Source organism: Acomys russatus, chromosome 2 (genome assembly GCF_903995435.1).
Source record: "Acomys russatus chromosome 2, mAcoRus1.1, whole genome shotgun sequence".
NCBI lineage: Eukaryota > Metazoa > Chordata > Mammalia > Rodentia > Muridae > Acomys > Acomys russatus.
This window is the reverse complement of record NC_067138.1, coordinates 15,778,206-15,798,379: the sequence shown is the minus strand read 5'-3', so window position 1 is coordinate 15,798,379 and position 20,174 is coordinate 15,778,206. Positions and strand designations below refer to the sequence as shown.

General features: G+C 37.9%; 1 protein-coding gene across 3 annotated transcripts in view; it reads left to right on the top strand.

Moving 5' to 3' along the window:
• Hnf4g (hepatocyte nuclear factor 4 gamma) overlaps positions 1-18,904 on the top strand; it is a 132,180-nt gene extending 113,276 nt beyond the window's left edge. For all 3 annotated transcript variants that reach the window (XM_051158551.1, XM_051158542.1, XM_051158536.1), the window contains exons 4-10: positions 1,647-1,753; positions 3,411-3,566; positions 6,492-6,579; positions 11,849-12,001; positions 12,126-12,362; positions 13,303-13,425; positions 18,364-18,904. In XM_051158551.1, coding sequence (XP_051014508.1) covers positions 1,647-1,753; positions 3,411-3,566; positions 6,492-6,579; positions 11,849-12,001; positions 12,126-12,362; positions 13,303-13,425; positions 18,364-18,485 — 986 coding nt within the window. In that variant the 3' untranslated portion in view covers positions 18,486-18,904. The remainder of the gene's footprint in view (positions 1-1,646; positions 1,754-3,410; positions 3,567-6,491; positions 6,580-11,848; positions 12,002-12,125; positions 12,363-13,302; positions 13,426-18,363) is intronic.
• The last annotated feature ends 1,270 nt before the right edge of the window (positions 18,905-20,174 follow it).

The window sequence follows — 20,174 nt, the reverse complement described above, 5'->3', positions numbered from 1 at the left end:
TATTAGATAGCCATTTCTATAAACTCAATAATTTAAAGTTATGGAAATTTTGTTAGTTTCTACTGAGTTGTTAGTCTTAAAAGAATATTAACAAAAGCAAAGTTCACTAAATTAAAGAGGCAATTTCTGCTTTCACAAATGACATAGCCAATTTTCTAAAAGCTCCATTAGGTATTTGAGAGGAAGAACTAAATAATTTATCAAATGCTTTTTTTCTTTATTACCCAAAGATCACTTCTTACCCTTATAAAATTGTAAATAATTTCCCTTTAGAGTCTGACAATTTTTGAAATAATATTACCTTTGAAAACAGTAAAATTACATCTTCTACTGTTTAAATATAATGGTTTGATTTTACAAAATCGATTGGAAAGAAACTTTTGAGTTTAAAAATTGAATAGACGTTAATATCATTATTAATTAAGTGAAAATATAAACATGAATTTATGTAAAAATTGAAAGTAGTGAAGATTTTGTAAATCTTATGATATACCTCAGGATTTTTATAAAGTTTGATCATAAGAAAGAAATGTATAAAAACAGAGGGACCTTTTAGTTTTCATTTTTTGTATTTATTTCAACATAAATGGAAAATAATTTTTAAAATTCTACTAGTATGACTATTAATATAAAATGTTAACTATTTAATTCATCATAAAGATTTTTTTTCTTTAGATAAAAGGTCACTATTTTTCTATAGCTAAGTTAACAGAGTTGTTAAATTTAGGTCTCTGCGACATTGGTGTAGAAATTGGTGGATTTCTTTTCTGGAGAAAAACTGTGATAATTTGATATCATCATATTTTCAGCAGAACTGATTAGAACATTAATCTAAATAATTGAGGACTTATAGGTCTTGTTTCTTGTTTCTGTTAATGAAAAATCATTTTCAGTCTTTATTTTTGAAATTTACATGAATATTTATACAAATTTATGGAATAAAACATGCCCTTTTTAAAAATTATGCTTAAAAGCATGTTTTTCAATTAGTGTTTAGGACAGGGGAATCATTTTGTCTTTGTCCTCTGAATCAAAGAAGCAGATCTACATCTCTCTTGTAGACATATCATATAATGTAAGGAATAATTTTATCTTTCTGAAAAGCAAGTATTCAGGCCTCTGTCTTCTAAGATACCTCAGATTATGCAATGATTTCTGAATCTAACATTTGTAAAAATTGCTTTACAAAAGGTCACAGGTTTACTTAAAACCATCTTAGCTAAAATAAGTTTACTTTTCATGTTGGTAGTATTTTATAGTTAAAAGAAAATAGGAATCTAAAATTCCATGACTCACATATTCTGACAGTGACTACATTACTATCTTTGACCTGGGCAACCTGACAGGCAGTGTTCTTCCTCTAGTTACCTTACTGTTTTATCAACTATGAGAAAAATAGGAAACCATCTTATTAAAAACACAGCATGTCAAAACTGGGTGACCCGACAGTTTCCAGCACACATCCCATTACAAAATCCAAGCAACAACCAAATGTGGTTCAGGAAGGCGGGGGGGGGGAAGCAGTCTTAATTTCTACAATTTGAAATGCCATCCTTTGAACTTCTGTAACTTTTCTTATTTCCAACTCTATATTCTAGGCAACGTTAGAGATCTAACTAAGAAATAACTGTGGTTTTCTCCCTTAGCTGTGCAAAATGAACGGGACAGAATAAGTACCAGAAGAAGCACGTTTGATGGCAGCAACATCCCCTCCATAAATACTCTGGCACAAGCTGAAGTTAGGTCTCGTCAGGTATGCATCACAACCCAGCCTTGGCTCTTTCCAAGAGGATCCAGTGTCTGCTGGTGCCGAGTTCTAGACTCTGAGTCGCAAGCTCAAACGTGTCACTTTGAAAGTAGTAGAATTGTTGTCTCAGTTTTGGATGTTTTGAACAAGACCCTATCTTTAAAGGAAACAAAATGAAATTAATTCCAGTGTAAGATGGTTTAGAAGTTTATTTATGAGGCCAAGTAAAAATGAAACATATCATGATGCTCTAGCAGCCATATTTTATCGGTTACATTTGTGGAATCATCTACTACAATTTGGAGGGAATTTGTCTTCAAGTTTTTTTCCCTTTATGTCTGAACTCCAGAAGTCAACTCCCCATAACCTTAGGGAACAGGTGATTTGATGAGAAATAAAAGCAGAACTCATAAAGTAGAGAAGAAAGTAAATTTCATTATTTAAAACTTTTAGACTAAGAACATAAGGATGGGCACTGGTGGTGCATGCCTTTAATCCCAGTGCTTGAGGCATGGGCAGGTGGATCTCTCTGAGTCAGAGGCCAGCCTACAGAGAGAGAAAGTTTCAGGACAGCGAGAACTATACAGAGAAACCTCTGTCTTGAAAAACAAAACACAAAACAACAACAAAAGAATAAGAACATCAGGTGTAAGGGTAAAAGGATAAGTCATTCACTTTACATAAAAACAAACATTAAGTCTGAAATGCAGTCTTCTACTGAGAGCTTATTTTAGCATTGCCTATATTGGAAATGCTCAGGGTGTATGACAAAGCAAGTTATGAAATAGCTAAGCAGTTAATCAGGCCCTCTACGGAGGCAGTGAGTCTACTTTCGTTCTTGATAACACAGGAATAATATGATGAGGTTAACATCCCATTATCATCATTATTACTTAAAGATTACTTGATGGTCCAATAAAGCGTTTAAAGAATGACTTAAAGGGGCGCTTTGAGGAAACGTCTGGGTGCGCATGACAAATGCACGTATGCACACACACTTTGACACATGAAACTATGGTTAAATTAGTTTTACAAAACTTTAATTAGCTAGAAAACATTTTTAAAGTACCATTTATATTTTCATAAAGTCAAAATTATTATCATTGTGTTAAGCATTTCAACAGTGCCGCGTTTGTTTCTTAAATTTGCTTTCTTTCTTAATTTCATTCTTATGGCCTTGTGTTTAATGTAGCATCATAAATATTGCTAGTTTCTTCCCTAAACATTTTCCACCTTTATAAATTTTATCTCTTAGCTATTTTTCATAAAAATCAACAAATTAAAGATGGGCTTCCTTAATGAAAATATGAGTTTTAACTAAATATTAAATCTCAGAATTTATTTATTGTGGTTACACTCCGTTTCTTTATGTATCCAGTTTGAACTATGAAATTCCTCCAAAAGCCTAACCTGGTCTACAGGTTTGCTGTGTAAAATAAAATTTTGCTCTTAGAGTATGTTTTTATATGCTCATTTTTCAATTTAGCTTTAAAACAATAAGGATTTTATTTCTCAAGTTAAAAATGCTTAACATATATGAAAGTGCTCTGGTAAGATTGCTTTCACGCTGTTTACACTATGAATATAGTCATAGAAAAAGAGGAATTCATGGTTATTCAGTAGTTCCAGTGACAAAGTTCATGCAATGGTCTGTTAATCTTAGATCTCAGCCCCAAGCCCCAGTGCAAGCAGTGACATAAACGTTAAGAAAATCGCTAGCATCAGTGACGTTTGTGAGTCTATGAAGCAGCAGCTCTTAGTCTTGGTGGAGTGGGCCAAGTACATCCCTGCCTTTTGTGAACTGCCTTTGGATGACCAGGTATGACATAAAAGAAATCACGACTCCCTGAGAAAGGGGTTTTCATGTTTGCTATGCTCTTGTGCTCTCTGATTTATATTTGTAATGCATTTGGTATATTAGATACTGGCTGAATGTGACTTAAACAGAGATGAGGTTTTGTTCATCCTTTTAACTTTTCACTCTGTAAAGAGATAGAACTGTCTAATGTTTGTTGTCAGGATCTAACAAAGTTATTGGTTGGTTAAGAGTTGACCAAGACAGTATAATGCAATTTGGGAGTTTAAAAATTTACATGAGGAAAAAAGATAAACAGCAAATAACCACAGTCATGAGGTTTTGTGGGTATTAGAGGAGTAAATGATTGGCAAATTAGAGGAGGTAAGTGGTGAGCTGTGGTATCTTGAGTTTCCTGAAGAGACTGAATGAGATTATTCAGAAGTGCCTGGCAACTTCTTGACAGAAACCAAGTAGGATGTGCTGGTGTTGCTGTGGATCCTTTATAAAATTAACATTTTTTTGTGCTATCAATTTTATTCTGATATATATTGTATTGAAATATAGATGTGGCAAAAATATCCATAGGTTTGAGATCTGAAAACTACAAAAGAAGAATATGGTTTTCTTTTCCTAATATATGCATTTTAAACTGCATATTAATAGAAAATTTTAAATAATAATTAAAAACTTGAATTGTCTCATTAGTATATGAAAATGTATTTGGATTTTATTACTTTGAGTCTTTTTTCCTAAAGAGGGTATTCCTTTTGAAGATGAAAATAATCTTAAAATTTCCATTTCTTTCACCCTAAAAGAATTAGCCAAACTAACAGTTCAACCCAGTGTGTATACATTCTCTGACCAGTGTGGTGACTAACACAAAACCCATGCCAAAGTGTGATCATGTAAAAATTAAGGAAAAGAGAAATATACACACACCAGAAAGGAGAAGAATCAGTATAGGAAGATGTCAGTTATTTTTGTAAGAAAGTATTTTACTTGGTTCATGAAACTGAAATCACCCTCACAGGGTTTTGTAACTCTCTTCCTGGAGTGAGTCACAGTTATTGACATGCCATAAAGATAGCTTTTTCCAGTAGATTGTGCCACAGTGAATAACACTACAATGCTGAAACCTGCCAGTCTCACCTCAAGCAATATAAGTTGGGCTGTGCTATTCATCAGCTTTATATTTTTATTATCATTCATCTTTAAAACCTGCTGACTTATATATAAAGACAATAGTTGAAATAGTGAGAAATTAGAGATTAGCAACTAGTTTAAAAAGTGTTAACTTTTCATTGATATTAACATCTATTAACAATTAATAGTTATGGTTAGCGAAGGCCTGTTATGGGGAAGATATTGAGGAATGAACTCTCAAATGTATGATCAATTATGTTATTCCATTTAATTCCTTTAGGAGCTCTGTGGTGTAGGTGTTATCTCTGTTTTACAGTTCATGAAACTGTACCCCAGCTCGGTTTATTCCATCCATAAATTCATGAGATGACTATTTATTAGGAGACTACTGGTTTCAGTTAGGATCTGAGGGGATCCTGCAGTAAAAGTGCAGATTGCTTCACTGGTATTATAAACTTTGTGGTCTATTTGGGAGAGACTGACGATAATACACGCACACACACACACACACACACACACACACACACACACACACACACACACACAAAGTTGACTAGGTTGGGATAAGCTCCATGAAATCCCATGAAATGGAAAGGATGCACTGGAGGATGACTAGGGGTGGATGAAAAGACTTTATGATGGGATCAGAGAAGCGATCTCCCAAAGCCAGAATGGCAGGGGCCAAGGTGGATGGAGAAGAATTCTGAGTGTGTGAACACTGTGCTCAAAGGCTTGCAGCAGGCGATGCAGCATGACCCTGCAAGATAAAGCAGGGACAAGGGGCAGGGGATGAGGGAGGTTGTGTTTACTCACCTCATGGCACACGCGAGGCCACATCTGAGGGATCTGGGTTTGACTTTAAGTACAAAAAGTGTTTAGCAGAGATCTGATATGTGTGTATTAGAAGCTTTATGAAGATGCTGCAGGACTGGGCAAGTAACAAAGAAAGCCAAAGTTGCAACTGTGTGTGCTGCAGTGGTCCAGGAAGCAAGTGACAACCTGGGTCAGGGTGGAAGCCACTGAGACAAAAAGCCATAGGGATTTGGCTTACACTTTAATAACCATCACTAGGTCACTAGGTAGTTGAAGAACACTCCGAACAGACTTCTGTTGGATGCAGTCATAGTTGCATGATGGCACCAATTGCTGCAGTGCAGAAGACATAGGAGAAGTAATCATTTTGGCTGTGTTACACTTGGCTTGATTCCTCTGGGTTGTTCATGATGAGGCCCAGAGTGCAAATGAGTGTAAGCATGAAATTCAGTTGAATGTTTGCTGTTGCAAATCAGATGCCCAATCTAGAAACAGGCAGAAGCCAATCAGTTTTCCTTTTTCCCTAGAAGCCTGTGGCTTGCTTTGTTTACTTAACTTATTATTTGCCCAAATTTTTGTTAATACGTATTTCATTATTTAGTTCTCAGGAGTACATTTTCATTTTCATATTTTTATATTGAAAACAAATGAAATGCAAACCTATTGATAAACATATGCAAGGTTAGAGAGGGAAGCAAGCAGCAGGCCACGATGCTGAGGTGTAAACTCAAGCCTGCTCCATTTCCTTGCCTTGAAAACAGAAGGTCTGCTTTTCTCTGCTGCCCTGTAAGCAAACACTTCTGATGCACTAAGACAGAAACCTGGGAAGCCTAATCATTATAAGTATGTATGGATATTATAGGTCAGGTCAAAGCAAAACAGAAAAGGACTCAGGCTTTAGGAACACTGTAAGTTAGTCAGACTAACCTTGTACTATCTTTTAATTGCTATCTTTATAATCAATTGTTAAACTTGGTACCTTTCGTTAAGGTGGCCCTGTTGAGAGCGCACGCAGGAGAACACTTACTGCTTGGAGCTACAAAGAGATCCATGATGTACAAAGATCTTTTGCTTTTGGGTAAGACTAAAAAAAAAAAAAAAAGAACGTATGTATAGTTTATCCTTGTAATATGTGGGACCTATTCAGCATGACAAAGTATCCAGTTATTAGGAAATGGAGCTCTGGTTTTCCACTGTGTATGCCATTCATTGTCCTTAGCTCTACTGTGTTGTGTTGTGTGTGTGCTGCTTGCACACATCTGTGGAGGTCCGAGAGCAGATTGCTAGACTCCATTCTCTCCTTTGAGAGATGGGATTAGGCTCCCTGCTTGGCTGCAAGCATCTTTCTTACTACACTGAGCAGTCTCACTGGCCCTATTTTCTCTTTGTTTTGATTGAATAAGTTTAGAGTCCTGTGAGATGACTGGGGGAACTTTGAAAAATTTAAATGTAGTGGAGATTATGTGCCATAATCCTCGGGTTGACTTTTGTTTAAGTCTTATCAAGACAAAGAATAACCACTTAAACAACGAACTATAGGATCCCAAAGTACTTTTATGCTTTTACAGAGACTGCGTAGTAAGCAGTTTATACTCTGTCAAGGAAACATTTAATTCCTATGCTCTTGTTGTTCATAATATACTACACAATTATTGCATTAAAATGGTGGCAGAGTATGAAACATTCTGGTAGGTAGAGTTGTAAGAAGCAGCAAAAGTCAGGTAGAGTTATAGGGGCAAAAAGACGAGAGGATGACTGTTTTCACTAAACATCGTCTCATGCTTGTCCTGGCTAACACAAAAGATTAGGTTCTGAGTGGTACTTTGGTCCCAAATGTAAACAGTCAGGACTCAGTGTGGGAGTAGCTAATATTTATTGAAGCCTAATGTTTATCAAATGCTCTGCTTAAACTGCATTGTATTAACACACACTCTCTCAGTCACTGAAAATAAAACCTTACTGCCTGGTTAATTCTGCAGTGGAGGGGATTGGTTTTTTTGTTTTTTGTTTTTTGTTTTTTTTTTTTGTTTGTTTGTTTTTTTGCTTTGTTTGTTTGTTTATTTTTTTAGTGTGCCTTGAAGTTATGTTCATTTTATTGCAGCAAAGAGTCATAATTTCACCCTTTGAAATTCTCCTTATAATAATATACAGTAGAAGGGAAACAGCAAGTTTTGAACTGGCATGCATCGTTTAATAGGATTTTGCGAGATCCAGGATTTTGCCTGGAAATTGTTTAAAGGTGGAAGAGTATTAGAATAAGGACCGGCAGGCTTCTTGGGGTAGGAGGCTTTCCGACGTAGTCGATCCGATGCCCAGAACCTGGCAGGGATAGATCCAAAATCAGACCTCACAATGTGCCTGTTACAAACAAAACCTCACAACCCTTCTAACAGTCAGTTCTCCCGTTGGTAAAGCAGCAATATCTTGGGGTTTTAAGGGAGTAACAGAATTAGTGCACGCTACACCTGACACAGTGCCTGCGCATGCTTGCTAACTAGCTACAGTAATCACATGCCCAATGAACTTTCAGGAACTAACACATGATTTCCTGACTGAAAGCCAGGCAGGTCAGGGACCTGCTGTGGGAGTAGTGGTCTTGGGTGGGGTTGGGTGCTGTGGGGTGGAGTGGGGTGGAGTAAAGAGTCAAAAAGAGAAGTTGCCAGTTAATAGGTGGGAATCATTTAAGGAAGTGGAAAGTTTCCTTGCACACAGTGAGGTTTGGGTGACTATTCAGGTAGAAAACTGTCTCTGTCCTCTTCTGGAAAGCCACTAACCTGCACTCCCGGTATACTCAGGTAATCAAGTTTACTCCTTCTCAAGTCTCTGATGGAGTTCAAAACCAGGCAGCTTAGTTTTACAATGAATTTTAGTTGTTTAGGGGTTAAGATGTTTTTAGGTCTAGATAGATGTTTTAAGTTGATAATAGCAAGATGTGATGGAGATTGACTTACATTCAGAATTTTAGACGCACCAAGATTGGAAAGATGTTTTTTTCAAGGCTGTCAAATACAAATAGTCAAAACATTATGAATGTAACATTAATATAATTCCTGATTGTGTCATGGTTCTTCTTGCTATAGGTAGTCTATTGTATATATGTGTAATAATATAAATGTATATGTAAAAATTAAAAGTGTTTCATTAATAGAAAAGTACGTTAAAAAAAGATTTTGCAATCTGTGCTAGAAGGGGATGTTTTGATCATGATAGAAAGCCAGGCAGCCAAGACCTGGAATCTAAACTATAATGGTATCACAGAAGGGGTCCTGGACTTCAGCTAAACATCTCCATTGCCTTTCTCCCAAACACTGCAAATAATGCCTACTATAAATCTTTTTCAAATATACCTTGAAGAAGAGTGTGTCCTATACCTCATTTTTGCTCCTTTTTTCTTTGATAACTAGGTCAGCTGTTTTCACATGACAATGTATGACACGTAGATATGAAGATAATTACATATAATGATAGATGTGTTAGTTTGTGTGGCTGTGCTAATCATTTCTCTCTCCATGCCTGTGTATATACAGGCACCACACTTGTACTCTTTAAATGTATGCAATATTTCTTCCTGAGGGCAAGTGCTTTTATTTCATTTTCCCCCTTTATAAATTTAATTTATTTACTTTACATCCCATTCCTAGACCCATCCCTTGTCTCTTTCTGGTCCCACCTAGCCCCCCTCTTGCTTCCATCCCCTAGAGTGAGCACAGCTCCCTTACCAACTGATCACAGACTATCAAGTCTCTTCAGGACTGCCTGCATCCTCTTCCTTGGTGGCCTGGCAAAGGTCCCTTGCCTGGGGGAAGTTATCAAAGAGCAGGCAACAGAGTCCATGCAGAGACAGCCCCTGATCCCCATACTAGGTAACCTACATGGAGACTGAGAAGCCTATTGGCTACATTTGAGTCTGGGGCCTGGGACCTCTCCATGCTGGTGAAGTTGTGGAGAAAGAGGAACACTCTTCCATTGTTGGGGGGGGGGGGAGTGCAGACTTTCACCACCACTTTGGAAATCAAGCTGGTGCTTTCCCCCAAAAATGGGAACAGCTCTACCTGCTCTATTACCTCTGGGCATATGCCCAAAGGATGCTCCACCATAGAGCAAGGACATTTGCTCAACTATGTATATAGCAGCTTTATTTGTGATAGCCATAATCTGGAAACAACCCAAATGTCCCTCAAGAGAAGTAGGTATACAATATTTTAGTCCCTTACATATCAAGAAAGCTGAGATGCAAGCTCGGAGAGAGATTATCACTCCGTGAGTACCTTTTGACATGGGGTGACCTCACCTTGAAGATTCTTGTGCTAACTCTCCAGACTTATAACAAAATACCAGAACTAATCAACTTGAGAAGGTAAAAGGTATATGTGGCTTCCAGTTTCAGAGGTGTCAGTTCGTAGGTGCTTGGCCCTGTTGCTTTGGGCCAGTGATAGCACAGAACACCATGCTTGGAGTGTTTGGAAGAGAGCACTTCTCATTTCAGAGAGAGACAGAGAGAGAGAGAGAGAGAGAGAGAGAGAGAGTAGTAGAGATAGAGAGAAAGGCTAGTGTCCACACATTTCCTACAAGAGCACACCTTCAGGGCCAGAGAGACGGTTCAGTGGTTACGAATATTGTCTCTTCTTCCAGAAGACTAGGATTGGAATCCAAGTACTCACACAGTGGCTCACAACCATCTGTAACTCCAGTTCTAGGAGATCTGACACCCCTTTTTAGCTTCTGTGGGTAGCAGGCACACATGTCCTGCACAGAAAGACATGCATGCCAAAAATTCATGTATATAAATTAAAATTAAAATTAAGAAAGCAGCACACTTTCAATGACATAATTCCCTCCCTCTGAGTCCCAATTTAAAGGCCTCACCATTTACTAGTGACGCTGTACTTTGCAGTTCAGGAATAAGCCTTTGGGAGGTCTTCGCGATCCATTAGACCACCTGCAGTGGAGGAATTGCGGTATACTTTTTCATATAACATCAGGAAATAGTCTAGTTTATTTTAGAAACCATGGTAAATATTTACAATATTCTAGCCAGAGAATGTCTAAGATAGAAAAATCTAGTGAATTTAGTTGATCCTACTCTATTAAATTTCTGAGCTCCCATCAATTCAGTTCAGTAAAATTTTCAAGCCATCTCCCCTTAAAGAAACCAAGTGTCTTAGTGAGAATTTCCATATCTGTGATAAAAACACTGGCCGAGAGCAATTTGAGGAGGGAAGGGTATATTTTGCTTTTACATCCATATCCCTGTTCATCACTGAAGGAAGTCTAGCCAGGAACTCAAGCACGGGAGAAACCTGGAAGCAGCAGCTAGTTCAGAAGCCACGGAGGAGTGCTGCTCGCTGGCTTTCTTCACATGGCTTGCCCGATCTGTTTTCTTATAGGACTCAGAACCACCATCCCAGGAGCTGCACCTCCCACAAAGGCCTGGGCCCTCCCACAACAGTCACTAATTGCCTAATGGGCTTGCCTAAAGCCAGAGCTTATGGAGATCATTCCTCAATTGAGATTCCTTCTTCTCAGGGGACGCTGGCTTGAGTCAAGTTGACATAAAAATCCAGGTGGCACATCAATGAAAAGTGGGCAGGGAAGATGGTTGAATTGTGGGAAATGTAATTCAGATCCCCAAGCCCCATGCTAAGCGAGGTGCTATAGTGCGCATCTATACATTCAGTACTTCCACCAGGAGGTGGCAGGCAGAAGAAGGAAACTCCTTGGATGCTCATGGGCCCACTAGCCTGGCCCACAGCATGAAGCAACAAAGATACCTGTGTTAAACAAGCTGGGCCTCTCATAGGTCTGGACTCATGCACCCCCCAATAGGAAAGGAAGAACACAGGAAAACGTACTATACTATCTACAACTCATGACAATGGACGTGTTAATCTCTCCCCCTGCAATACTTAAGCTTATTTAAAGTGCATCTGATGGGTTCTTACTCGAAGAGCGCCATCGCATGCTGGGTTTAGTCCACTGTTAGCAAGGAGGGTTCTTTAGGATTTGTGTTAACGCCCATTAATGAGTGAGGCACTAATAGGGCCCTGACACAGAGGAAGACTAATCATTGTGGGTCGATTCTTCCCTGTCAATTATTAGCTGGTCATGAGTCTGTACTTTTTTGTTATCACCAGTGACTGAGGCTGTTAAAAACGCCACGTGGGCCACATTATCATTATCGATTAAGTGTTCTGACATTCTCGCCTCACTAACTCAGTTCTACAGGAAGGTGCAATCCCTGACACAGTCCCTTCCAGAAGCCACCATTTTGAACACTGATACGTAAAAAGGCAAAGAATGCCCAACTGTCCAGCAGAGAAGGTGGCTAATTCTTCTTTTTCTCCCAGGAAACAACTACGTTATTCATCGTAACAGCTGTGAAGTTGAAGTCAGCCGCGTGGCCAATCGGGTTCTTGATGAGCTGGTTAGACCATTCCAAGAAATCCAGATAGATGACAACGAGTACGCGTGTTTGAAAGCCATTGTGTTTTTTGACCCAGGTTTGTTTTCAAAATTGAAAATCAATATCATGAAACTTAAACTTACTCCTTTCCATCTTAGAGCCTTCACTCCCACACTCCAGTCCCATGGCCTAAGTGTCCCCCATGTTTATTCCCTCATCAGATGCAAAGGGACTGAGTGACCCTGTGAAAATTAAGAACATGCGGTTCCAGGTTCAGATCAGCCTGGAGGACTACATCAACGACCGGCAGTACGACTCCCGTGGCAGGTTTGGAGAGCTCCTGTTGCTGCTGCCGACACTGCAAAGCATCACCTGGCAGATGATCGAGCAAATTCAGTTTGTTAAGCTCTTCGGCATGGTCAAAATTGACAACCTCCTTCAGGAGATGTTGCTGGGTGGTGAGTGCACTGGGGCGATTTTTCTTACAACTTAACTTTACTCCCTTATGTTAGCACAAGGCACCGCGCTATTTCCTTTGGCGCAGTACTATTTTGAAGCTCCCATTGCTCCCTCCTTTCCAACTTCCAGCAGGACACAGAAAACCTAATTTGTTCCATTTAGAAAGTCTACACAGCTGGAAGGAGATAGACGGTCCCGAACAGATTCAAATGCCCATTCTTAGCAGTGCTTGGCGTCGTGTGTGGGTACAGCCCTTTGACTTCAACACTTAGGTGCTTCCATGTGTGGTAAATGGAATGTAGTCCCTGCTTTGGGGGCAGTGAGAAATACAGTTTTTTCTTTAAAACTCTGAGAACAGAGAAATTGCTGCATAGCCCGAATATGAATCAAATGGACTTAAAATAAAACATTTTGCTCTTGAAGGAATTGACACAAACTAGTAGAAGAAAGGGAGGGGGTCAGGGTTGTAATAAATGTCAGGAATAAGTTAAGGAATTATTATTTTATCTTCTGATTTAGATTAAATTTCCTTGTAAAGTCACTGTATTTAGTTTTAGTTTTCTGGTGCTTAATGTGTTTCTAATGATATCTTTGTGAATTAAAAGTTGTTCATGTTATTAGGATGATTCCAAATTCTATAAATTTGAGGTAAGTGATTCTTGGAATTGCCTTAACAACAGGCAGAAAACCTAATGATTCCAGGAAACAGCATACAAGGCCTCTTATTAATACTCAATGTTATGATACAGCGTTCATCTCTCCAATGCACCATGAGAGCTGACATTGTCTTTAACATGGAGTACTTCTCTCCATTTGTTTTTGAATTTTCAAAACGTACTTTGGAAAATAGCAATATTGAAACTGTCCTTGGAAATGTGCATCAAAGTAAATCCATGGTTCCTACAAATATACCAATGCAAGCATCTGTGTCTTCTCTAGGTGCAGCCAACGATGGCAGCCATCTCCATCACCCAATGCACCCACATCTGTCTCAAGATCCACTAACTGGGCAAACTATACTTTTAGGGCCCATGTCCACACTGGTTCACACAGACCAGATCTGTAAGTATCTGTGAAAATCTCCTGCTGTAACTAACATCTCTCAAGTTTAATTATCTGTGCAAAATTATAACTTAGGAGAGGAAACTGTTAGTTCCCAGAAACTGCAAGCCTTGGATAGAATTTCCTCTACTAAGCTTCGTGAGACTGACATACTCAGTTCACTACTTACTCTCCCTAGGTGTGAATTTGCATCACAAACTGAAGGTGGAAAAACTTAATTTTTTTCTTTTCTATAAGTGTGGGAGGCATAACGCATATGCCTTTGCTACTGCTTTGGTGTTGGTGTAGAGCCATATAAACAGCCATAAGTGTTGATACCAAATCAATAAATTGTAATGGACATCAGGATAATTATATTTGCTGATCACCTTTAAAATTGGTGAAATATTAAGAACACTTTATTATAGATTAAAATATGTAGAGGATTTGAAAAAATAAACTTGTGATGCTGATTTATGTAGGTTTGGGCATCAGAAGCAGTGAGAACTAGCACATTTTAGTTTTGTTGTTAATAATATAACAGAGAACTCTGAACAGGCCTTGTTGTCTTTTTGCCTTAGAATGTGTCACCACTCTAGGTTGGTGGTGGAACTTGGAAGAATGAAGCCAATGAATGAGGTGGACCAAAGTCTCACTCAATAGCCAGCTTCATTTAGAGCCTCTTGTGATTTGTTCTCTGAGGGTTAAAAAAAGTCACCTGAGTAAAATTCTCATGAGTTCAAGATGAATACAATTATAAGGACATTTTCTTCATAGAGGCATATAAAATATAGTCTAAATATTTAATTGATAACAGCATCAAGCAGTAACAAGTAATCTGAAGTCAACAGACTCCCATTGAATATACCTAGAAGAAGCACAAAAGCATCCTCTAAGAAAAATTCCAGGCTTTGAGGAAACCTGGGACCCTTGTGTTGTTTTCTTGAAGTTTTCTCTCAGGCTCCCAGTGTTCTCCTCACATGACTCCATTCCTGGACTACCAACAGAAAGGGAACATTTTTTCCATGCAGTGGTCAGTTTTACCTCTTCAAAGGCTCAAATTAGTTTCCCACGTCAAATGTTCTGAAGTAGCTGTGGCAATCTGTGATGACATTTCACCCCCTTTGCTGATTTCACTTCTGTTGTTCTTTTTTAAATCATTAATGTTTCCCCACTTCCCTGAACAAGCATTTCCTCCTAAGTTCCAAGATGTATTTTTCAGCCCTGAACAGCGACAGTGGCTGCTGAGCTACTTCTGCTGTGGCCCCATGTAGACTTGATTTGTTTCCAGCGTTGTATCTTTTCGTTCCTTCACTGCTTTTCGTCTCTGTTTGTCAATACTCCTCTTGCTTATTCATTACTGTAAGTGATTGCCTAAGCTCATCAATGGGAGACAAGTGGACAACTTCATCTACCTGAACTAAACAAAAGATGTCAGTGGTCCATCACAGACAGAAAGATAAACTGTGATCAGTGGCTCATCATAAAGGTGCCTGTTATTTATGTAGTGGTTTCTAGAAGAAAGGTTGAGAGTTACGTTTTGCTTATGTAGGTATTCACAGATAATTGTAAGTTATCATGGTAGCCACAGTTGAAATACAGTTGTTGAAAGACTGTATGAAAGTGCATATTAACTAAGCCATGGTAACAAGAATCTTTGCACACCATAATTGTTCAAAATAAGGCTACTTATGAAAACTCTTTAGATTTTCAAACAACTCAAGTATTGTTGGTGACTATGCTAAGTACACATTAGTGGGCATTTAATGCAGGCTCTACTTTTCTAAGATACTTTGGAGTTAGAAGTTCTACTTGAAAAGGTATCCAGAATTGATTGTTTAATCAGGTGCTAGTCAAATTTTATCACTGTGGCAGAACTGGAGAGGAACCCTTCAGAAGCAAAGCTTCGTTTTGGTGCATAGTTTCAGCGCTTCCATCATATGCTTGCTAACTTTCACTTCGTAGAGCTTATGCCAGAACAACATAATGGACAGGGCTTTGTACAGCAAAGCCTCTCATTTCACAGTAGCCAGGAAACAAAGAACACGGGGGAGGGCCAAACTACCTTCCAGAGACAGTCACCAGAGCTATATTTCACAGCTGAAGTTTACACCACGCCCCAAGCACCACTAGTTCTAGACTAACATGCGGTCTGAGAGAAATGCTTCATATAAAAAACATAAAAAGAATTCTTATGAGCTTGTACCTACTAATACCAAATTTACCTTTTATCTGTTGCCTTCGAACACTAAACCAGATAATTCACTGCACTGACTTTAATTATTGTGAAATAATTTTATGTATATTTGCACTGCTTATTGCATATACAAAAGTCATTAATGACTATACTGTGGGTTAACTCAGATCCTCCTTGGAACCATGGAGTTCTACTAGATTGTCAGTCTATGGCAGGGAATGCTGAGGTCACAGAATGGCCTATTATCATTCTACCCTTTAGAAATAAGCACTGGTGTACAGTTTATTGTGTGTCAGAGATAAAAAAAATTTGTCAGAAATATCTATATATTTTAGAAATAATTCAGCATGTTTATTACTTTCTATTAGGTAATATTAATTGAACAAAATAAAGGATTTATTTAAATGCATGTGTATAAAGAATTTTAATAATATTGATCCATACTTTTTATCCTCCCTTATAATGCTATGTTTCATTTCATAAATGCCCTACACCAAGCCAGAAAGGCTGGATAGTTCTGTCTTAGAAACTGCTTATTTATAAACGCAGAAATCACAACACAGTTGCCATTATATACCTTAATAGGTAGAGTTTGATAAGTTGACTGGATCTACATTCCTTTACCTTTAAAATGCTAGTGTTTCGCATTTAAAAAGTACATCATCCTAATCCAAGATGCATGGGAAGGCTTTGTTCAAGGAAAGATGAGACCAAAACATATACTTCCGTTTCTATCATGTTCGAGGGAAGAGGAAGTTGTCTCCACCATGTACGGCTGGAGTAGTGCAGGAAGAGGACACACAAGTGGTTTCCAATTATGTGAGAAAATTCATGTCTTAGAAATTCACAGTTGTGTTTATCCAGTTATTACAGTCCACAATTGTTCCAACAACTGTTTCCAAAGTTGAGGACTCTGAGACAGACACTCAAATGAGAGGCAGAGTTTTTTGAAAGTGATGAGAAGCTCCCTAATATAAAAGGCACCATGCAAACTGCTGTCATAGACAGAGAACCTTTATTTAATGATATCATTTCTATTAAACTATGGAGCAATTGGATACACATCAGACAGTCCAAGGTGAGGGAGACTTCTGAGAAGGTTTGTTATGGGTTAGGAGAATTTATTTCAAGTGCTCCTTCAGATCTGAACACTTTTCACCTCTCCTTGTTCAATCAGTGGTACTTAGTGGACTGATGATGGTTCCTCAGACCCAAGGAACCCTCCCAGAGAGTCCTAGGTTTCGTGAAACCTACAGGAGAACTTTAAGCAGCTCATGTTTGCCCAGTGGACTGAGTATCTGGCAAGAGACAGGCGTTTAATACATATATGTGGAATAGTGTAAATGCATGTGTGAATGTCCCAAAAAATGAACAAAAATGTTAAAGTTCAACACACACACACACGAGACAGACAGACAGAGAGAGTGAGAGAGAGAAAGAGACAGACAGACAGAGACAGAGAGAGAGACAGACAGACAGACACACACACACACACACAGAGAAAGAGAGAGAGAGAGAGAGAGAGAGAGAGAGAGAGAGAGAGAGAGAGAGAGAGAGAGAGAGAGAAGAGAGAGAGAGAAACACATACACAGATGCATCACTCATCATTCTTTTTCTCTGTTCAGAAATACATTTATGAGACCTGCTAGTAAAGAGAAACTGATTCATTTGTCTTCCATTGAAACTGTTAGGATTATATGCAAAGCAAGATGTTAAACAATCAACTAAACAGTTCAGGGATTTCTTGGTCTTTGAGAAAGACTTCTAAACTTTTAAATCTTTCCTAAATGTCAATGAATAATTTAAGCAGAAAATTTCCATATTTATGTTCAACCAAGCTACACTAAAAATGTCATTTTCGAAGTCACTGCTTATCCATACTTAGCAATAATATAAAGTGCTTATGGGTACCAGCCAAGAGAATATTGTTCCTGTTTTTATAGGCATTCTTTTAAAAGTGAATAATCTATAAAGTTTATAATGTGAACAAAATACTTTCTGCAATTTCTATCAAATGTGTTGTTTCCTAAAATTAAAGAATCTCTCATAGATTATTTTATAATATGGTAAAAATTTCACATAGGAAAAGTAGGTATATTTTTCCTAGACAATAAAGTATTCAAACTACATTTAAAATTTTTTTCCAATTTAATTTTTAGTATTCAATCTCTTTCTATTGAATTACGTAGGTTTGCTCTTAGCATTGACGGGGAAGGACTAGGGCAGCTCAATTGTAATAGAATTGTGAAGCAATAGACCTGCATGTGGCAGAAGCTACTGACCGCAGCTTAGATCTCAAAAGCCCTGTAAAGTAACTCTTAGGTCATCTAATATATATGAACTATGAAACGCAAACAAAGTATATTTTCATTTTATGTATAGCTTGACTACAGTTGTTTGTGAGGATTGTTACTATTTGAGAGAAATCAACATGTTAATTTCTCTTCACTAACTTCTTTCTTCTGGGTGTGATGGAGAACTTAGTATTCGTAAATGCTATTATGAAAGGGAGGAAACATCCTGACATGAAAACAGGTTGTTAAGCATGATCATCTATCATTGTTTAGCTGTGTCTGGGAAGGGAGGGTGAGAGCGCCCCGCCATTAGTATGTCAGTGGCCTGATAATTCATTATACAAATCAATACTTTACACGTGACCTTTTATTCAAAATATAACAGGGCATAGTGACGTTATGGAGGACTTTGTGTAGCGATGCAGGGTGACTGCTACTAACATACATTATTCTCTGCTTCCTTTTCAGCGACTCCAGAAACCCCACTCCCTTCCCCACCCCAAGGCTCTGGACAAGAACAGTACAAAATCACTGCAAACCAAGCTTCTGTCATTTCACACCAGCCCCTCTCTAAGCAAAAGCAGTTGTGAGAATGTGTGTTGCTTCTGAATGGCACTGCATTAATGTGAAACACATTGGTCTTGAGATGTCTCAGGATGGTAGCTTTGACTACTTTTAGTCCAGGCTTCTTCATGGCGCTGTTGTAAGATGGTAATCCTATTTTCTTGTTTGTAAACACATCTTGTTTATTGTTTCTGTAGAGTAAAGCTTTCCCATTCAACCTATGTATATTTCAGTTTGAAGTTGTTTTGTAGTGTATTGTTTCCGGTTGTCCCTGCACTGTGCCTGAACCACTGGGATCTTATGTACAACTTCCTTTTTTCCTTAATAATAATTTAAATCTGTAAATAATTGCTTTGTTGTGGTGTGATACAGAGCCCAGTGTTCTTTTTGGTTAGGAGTAGATCAAAATACCAGCTAATATAAAAATCAACCATATTTTTTAAAAAAAAAATAAACTGTAAACTTAAAGATTAGAAAAAGAAAAGAGTAGCTGTAGAATAGAGTGTTTCTATGAAGGAGAATATAACAGGGCTGCAGCCACTGGTAAATGATCCTCTGCAAAATGCGGAGAACTTACATCACTGTAAAGATGACTAGATAGTCTCTGCAGTGTGACTGCACTTGAAGAGATCTGCGAAGGGAAGACATGTTGCTTCTTTCAGTTAGCCAAAGTAAAACAAAGAAATATTAAGCCATGCCTCAGCCAAAAGGGACACTCATTTCTTACTCCTCGGAAATCTGGAACGTTAACCATTCTTTAGAACTTAGCATGTCCCCAGCCCTGCTCTTTGGGAACTTAGGAGAGTCTTTTTATAGGGATTCATGTCTATTTAAATTATACAAGTCTGGGAGAAAGGACGCTAGGGAACAAGGCATTGAGGACATTCGTTCAAACCCAGCTTGGGTTGGCTTGAATGAGGTTGTGTCACTAAAGAACACATGAAATTCTTGCGGTATGGTTTTGAAAATATACTATGGGTGATAGTGGAATATTATCTCTCATGGTACTCCTAAATGTAAGCAACAAAGACACAGTTGTTTACAGTATTCCCAGTGAGCATAAGAGACCAGTTTGGTATCTTTTGCAATCCTCACGTCTTCCCCTAAAATACCAAAGGAGACCAAAAGTATACTAGATTGATTTTGATGACACAAATTATTACAACATAGGAATATGCTAAACACCTAATTGTAGACCCAGATGTAGTCCCAGCTGCTTGAGATCACCACATCTGGCACTTACGTTGAAAATATTAATTATAGGAAACTTCAGGAAGCAGTATTGTATCTCTCTCTGATATCTTCCTGCATGTTTTGCATTCCCTCTCTTATGTTTACTGAAGTAGTAAAAAAGTAGTTGAATATATAGATGCCAAAATTATATAAAAATATAAAATTGAACATACATCAAAGGGAAAATATTGGAAGCTATAAGATTTTGAAATGAACTTTTCTGGGATTTTCATAGAATTGACTGTACTTATTCAAATGCTATTATCCTTGTGAAACTGACATGTAACATTGATGGAGGGAAGAAGAGAAAAAAGTTCCCTAATTCTTAATATTTTGAAAATTAGCTCTTAATTGTTTCATGAAATAATCAAATTACTAAATTTAACGAACACAAATATCATCTGTAGGCTTTTGTTTATTTCTTTAATGTCATTCTTCTAAAAACCAGAAAACTTAGTCTATCTGGGCCACTATAACAAAAC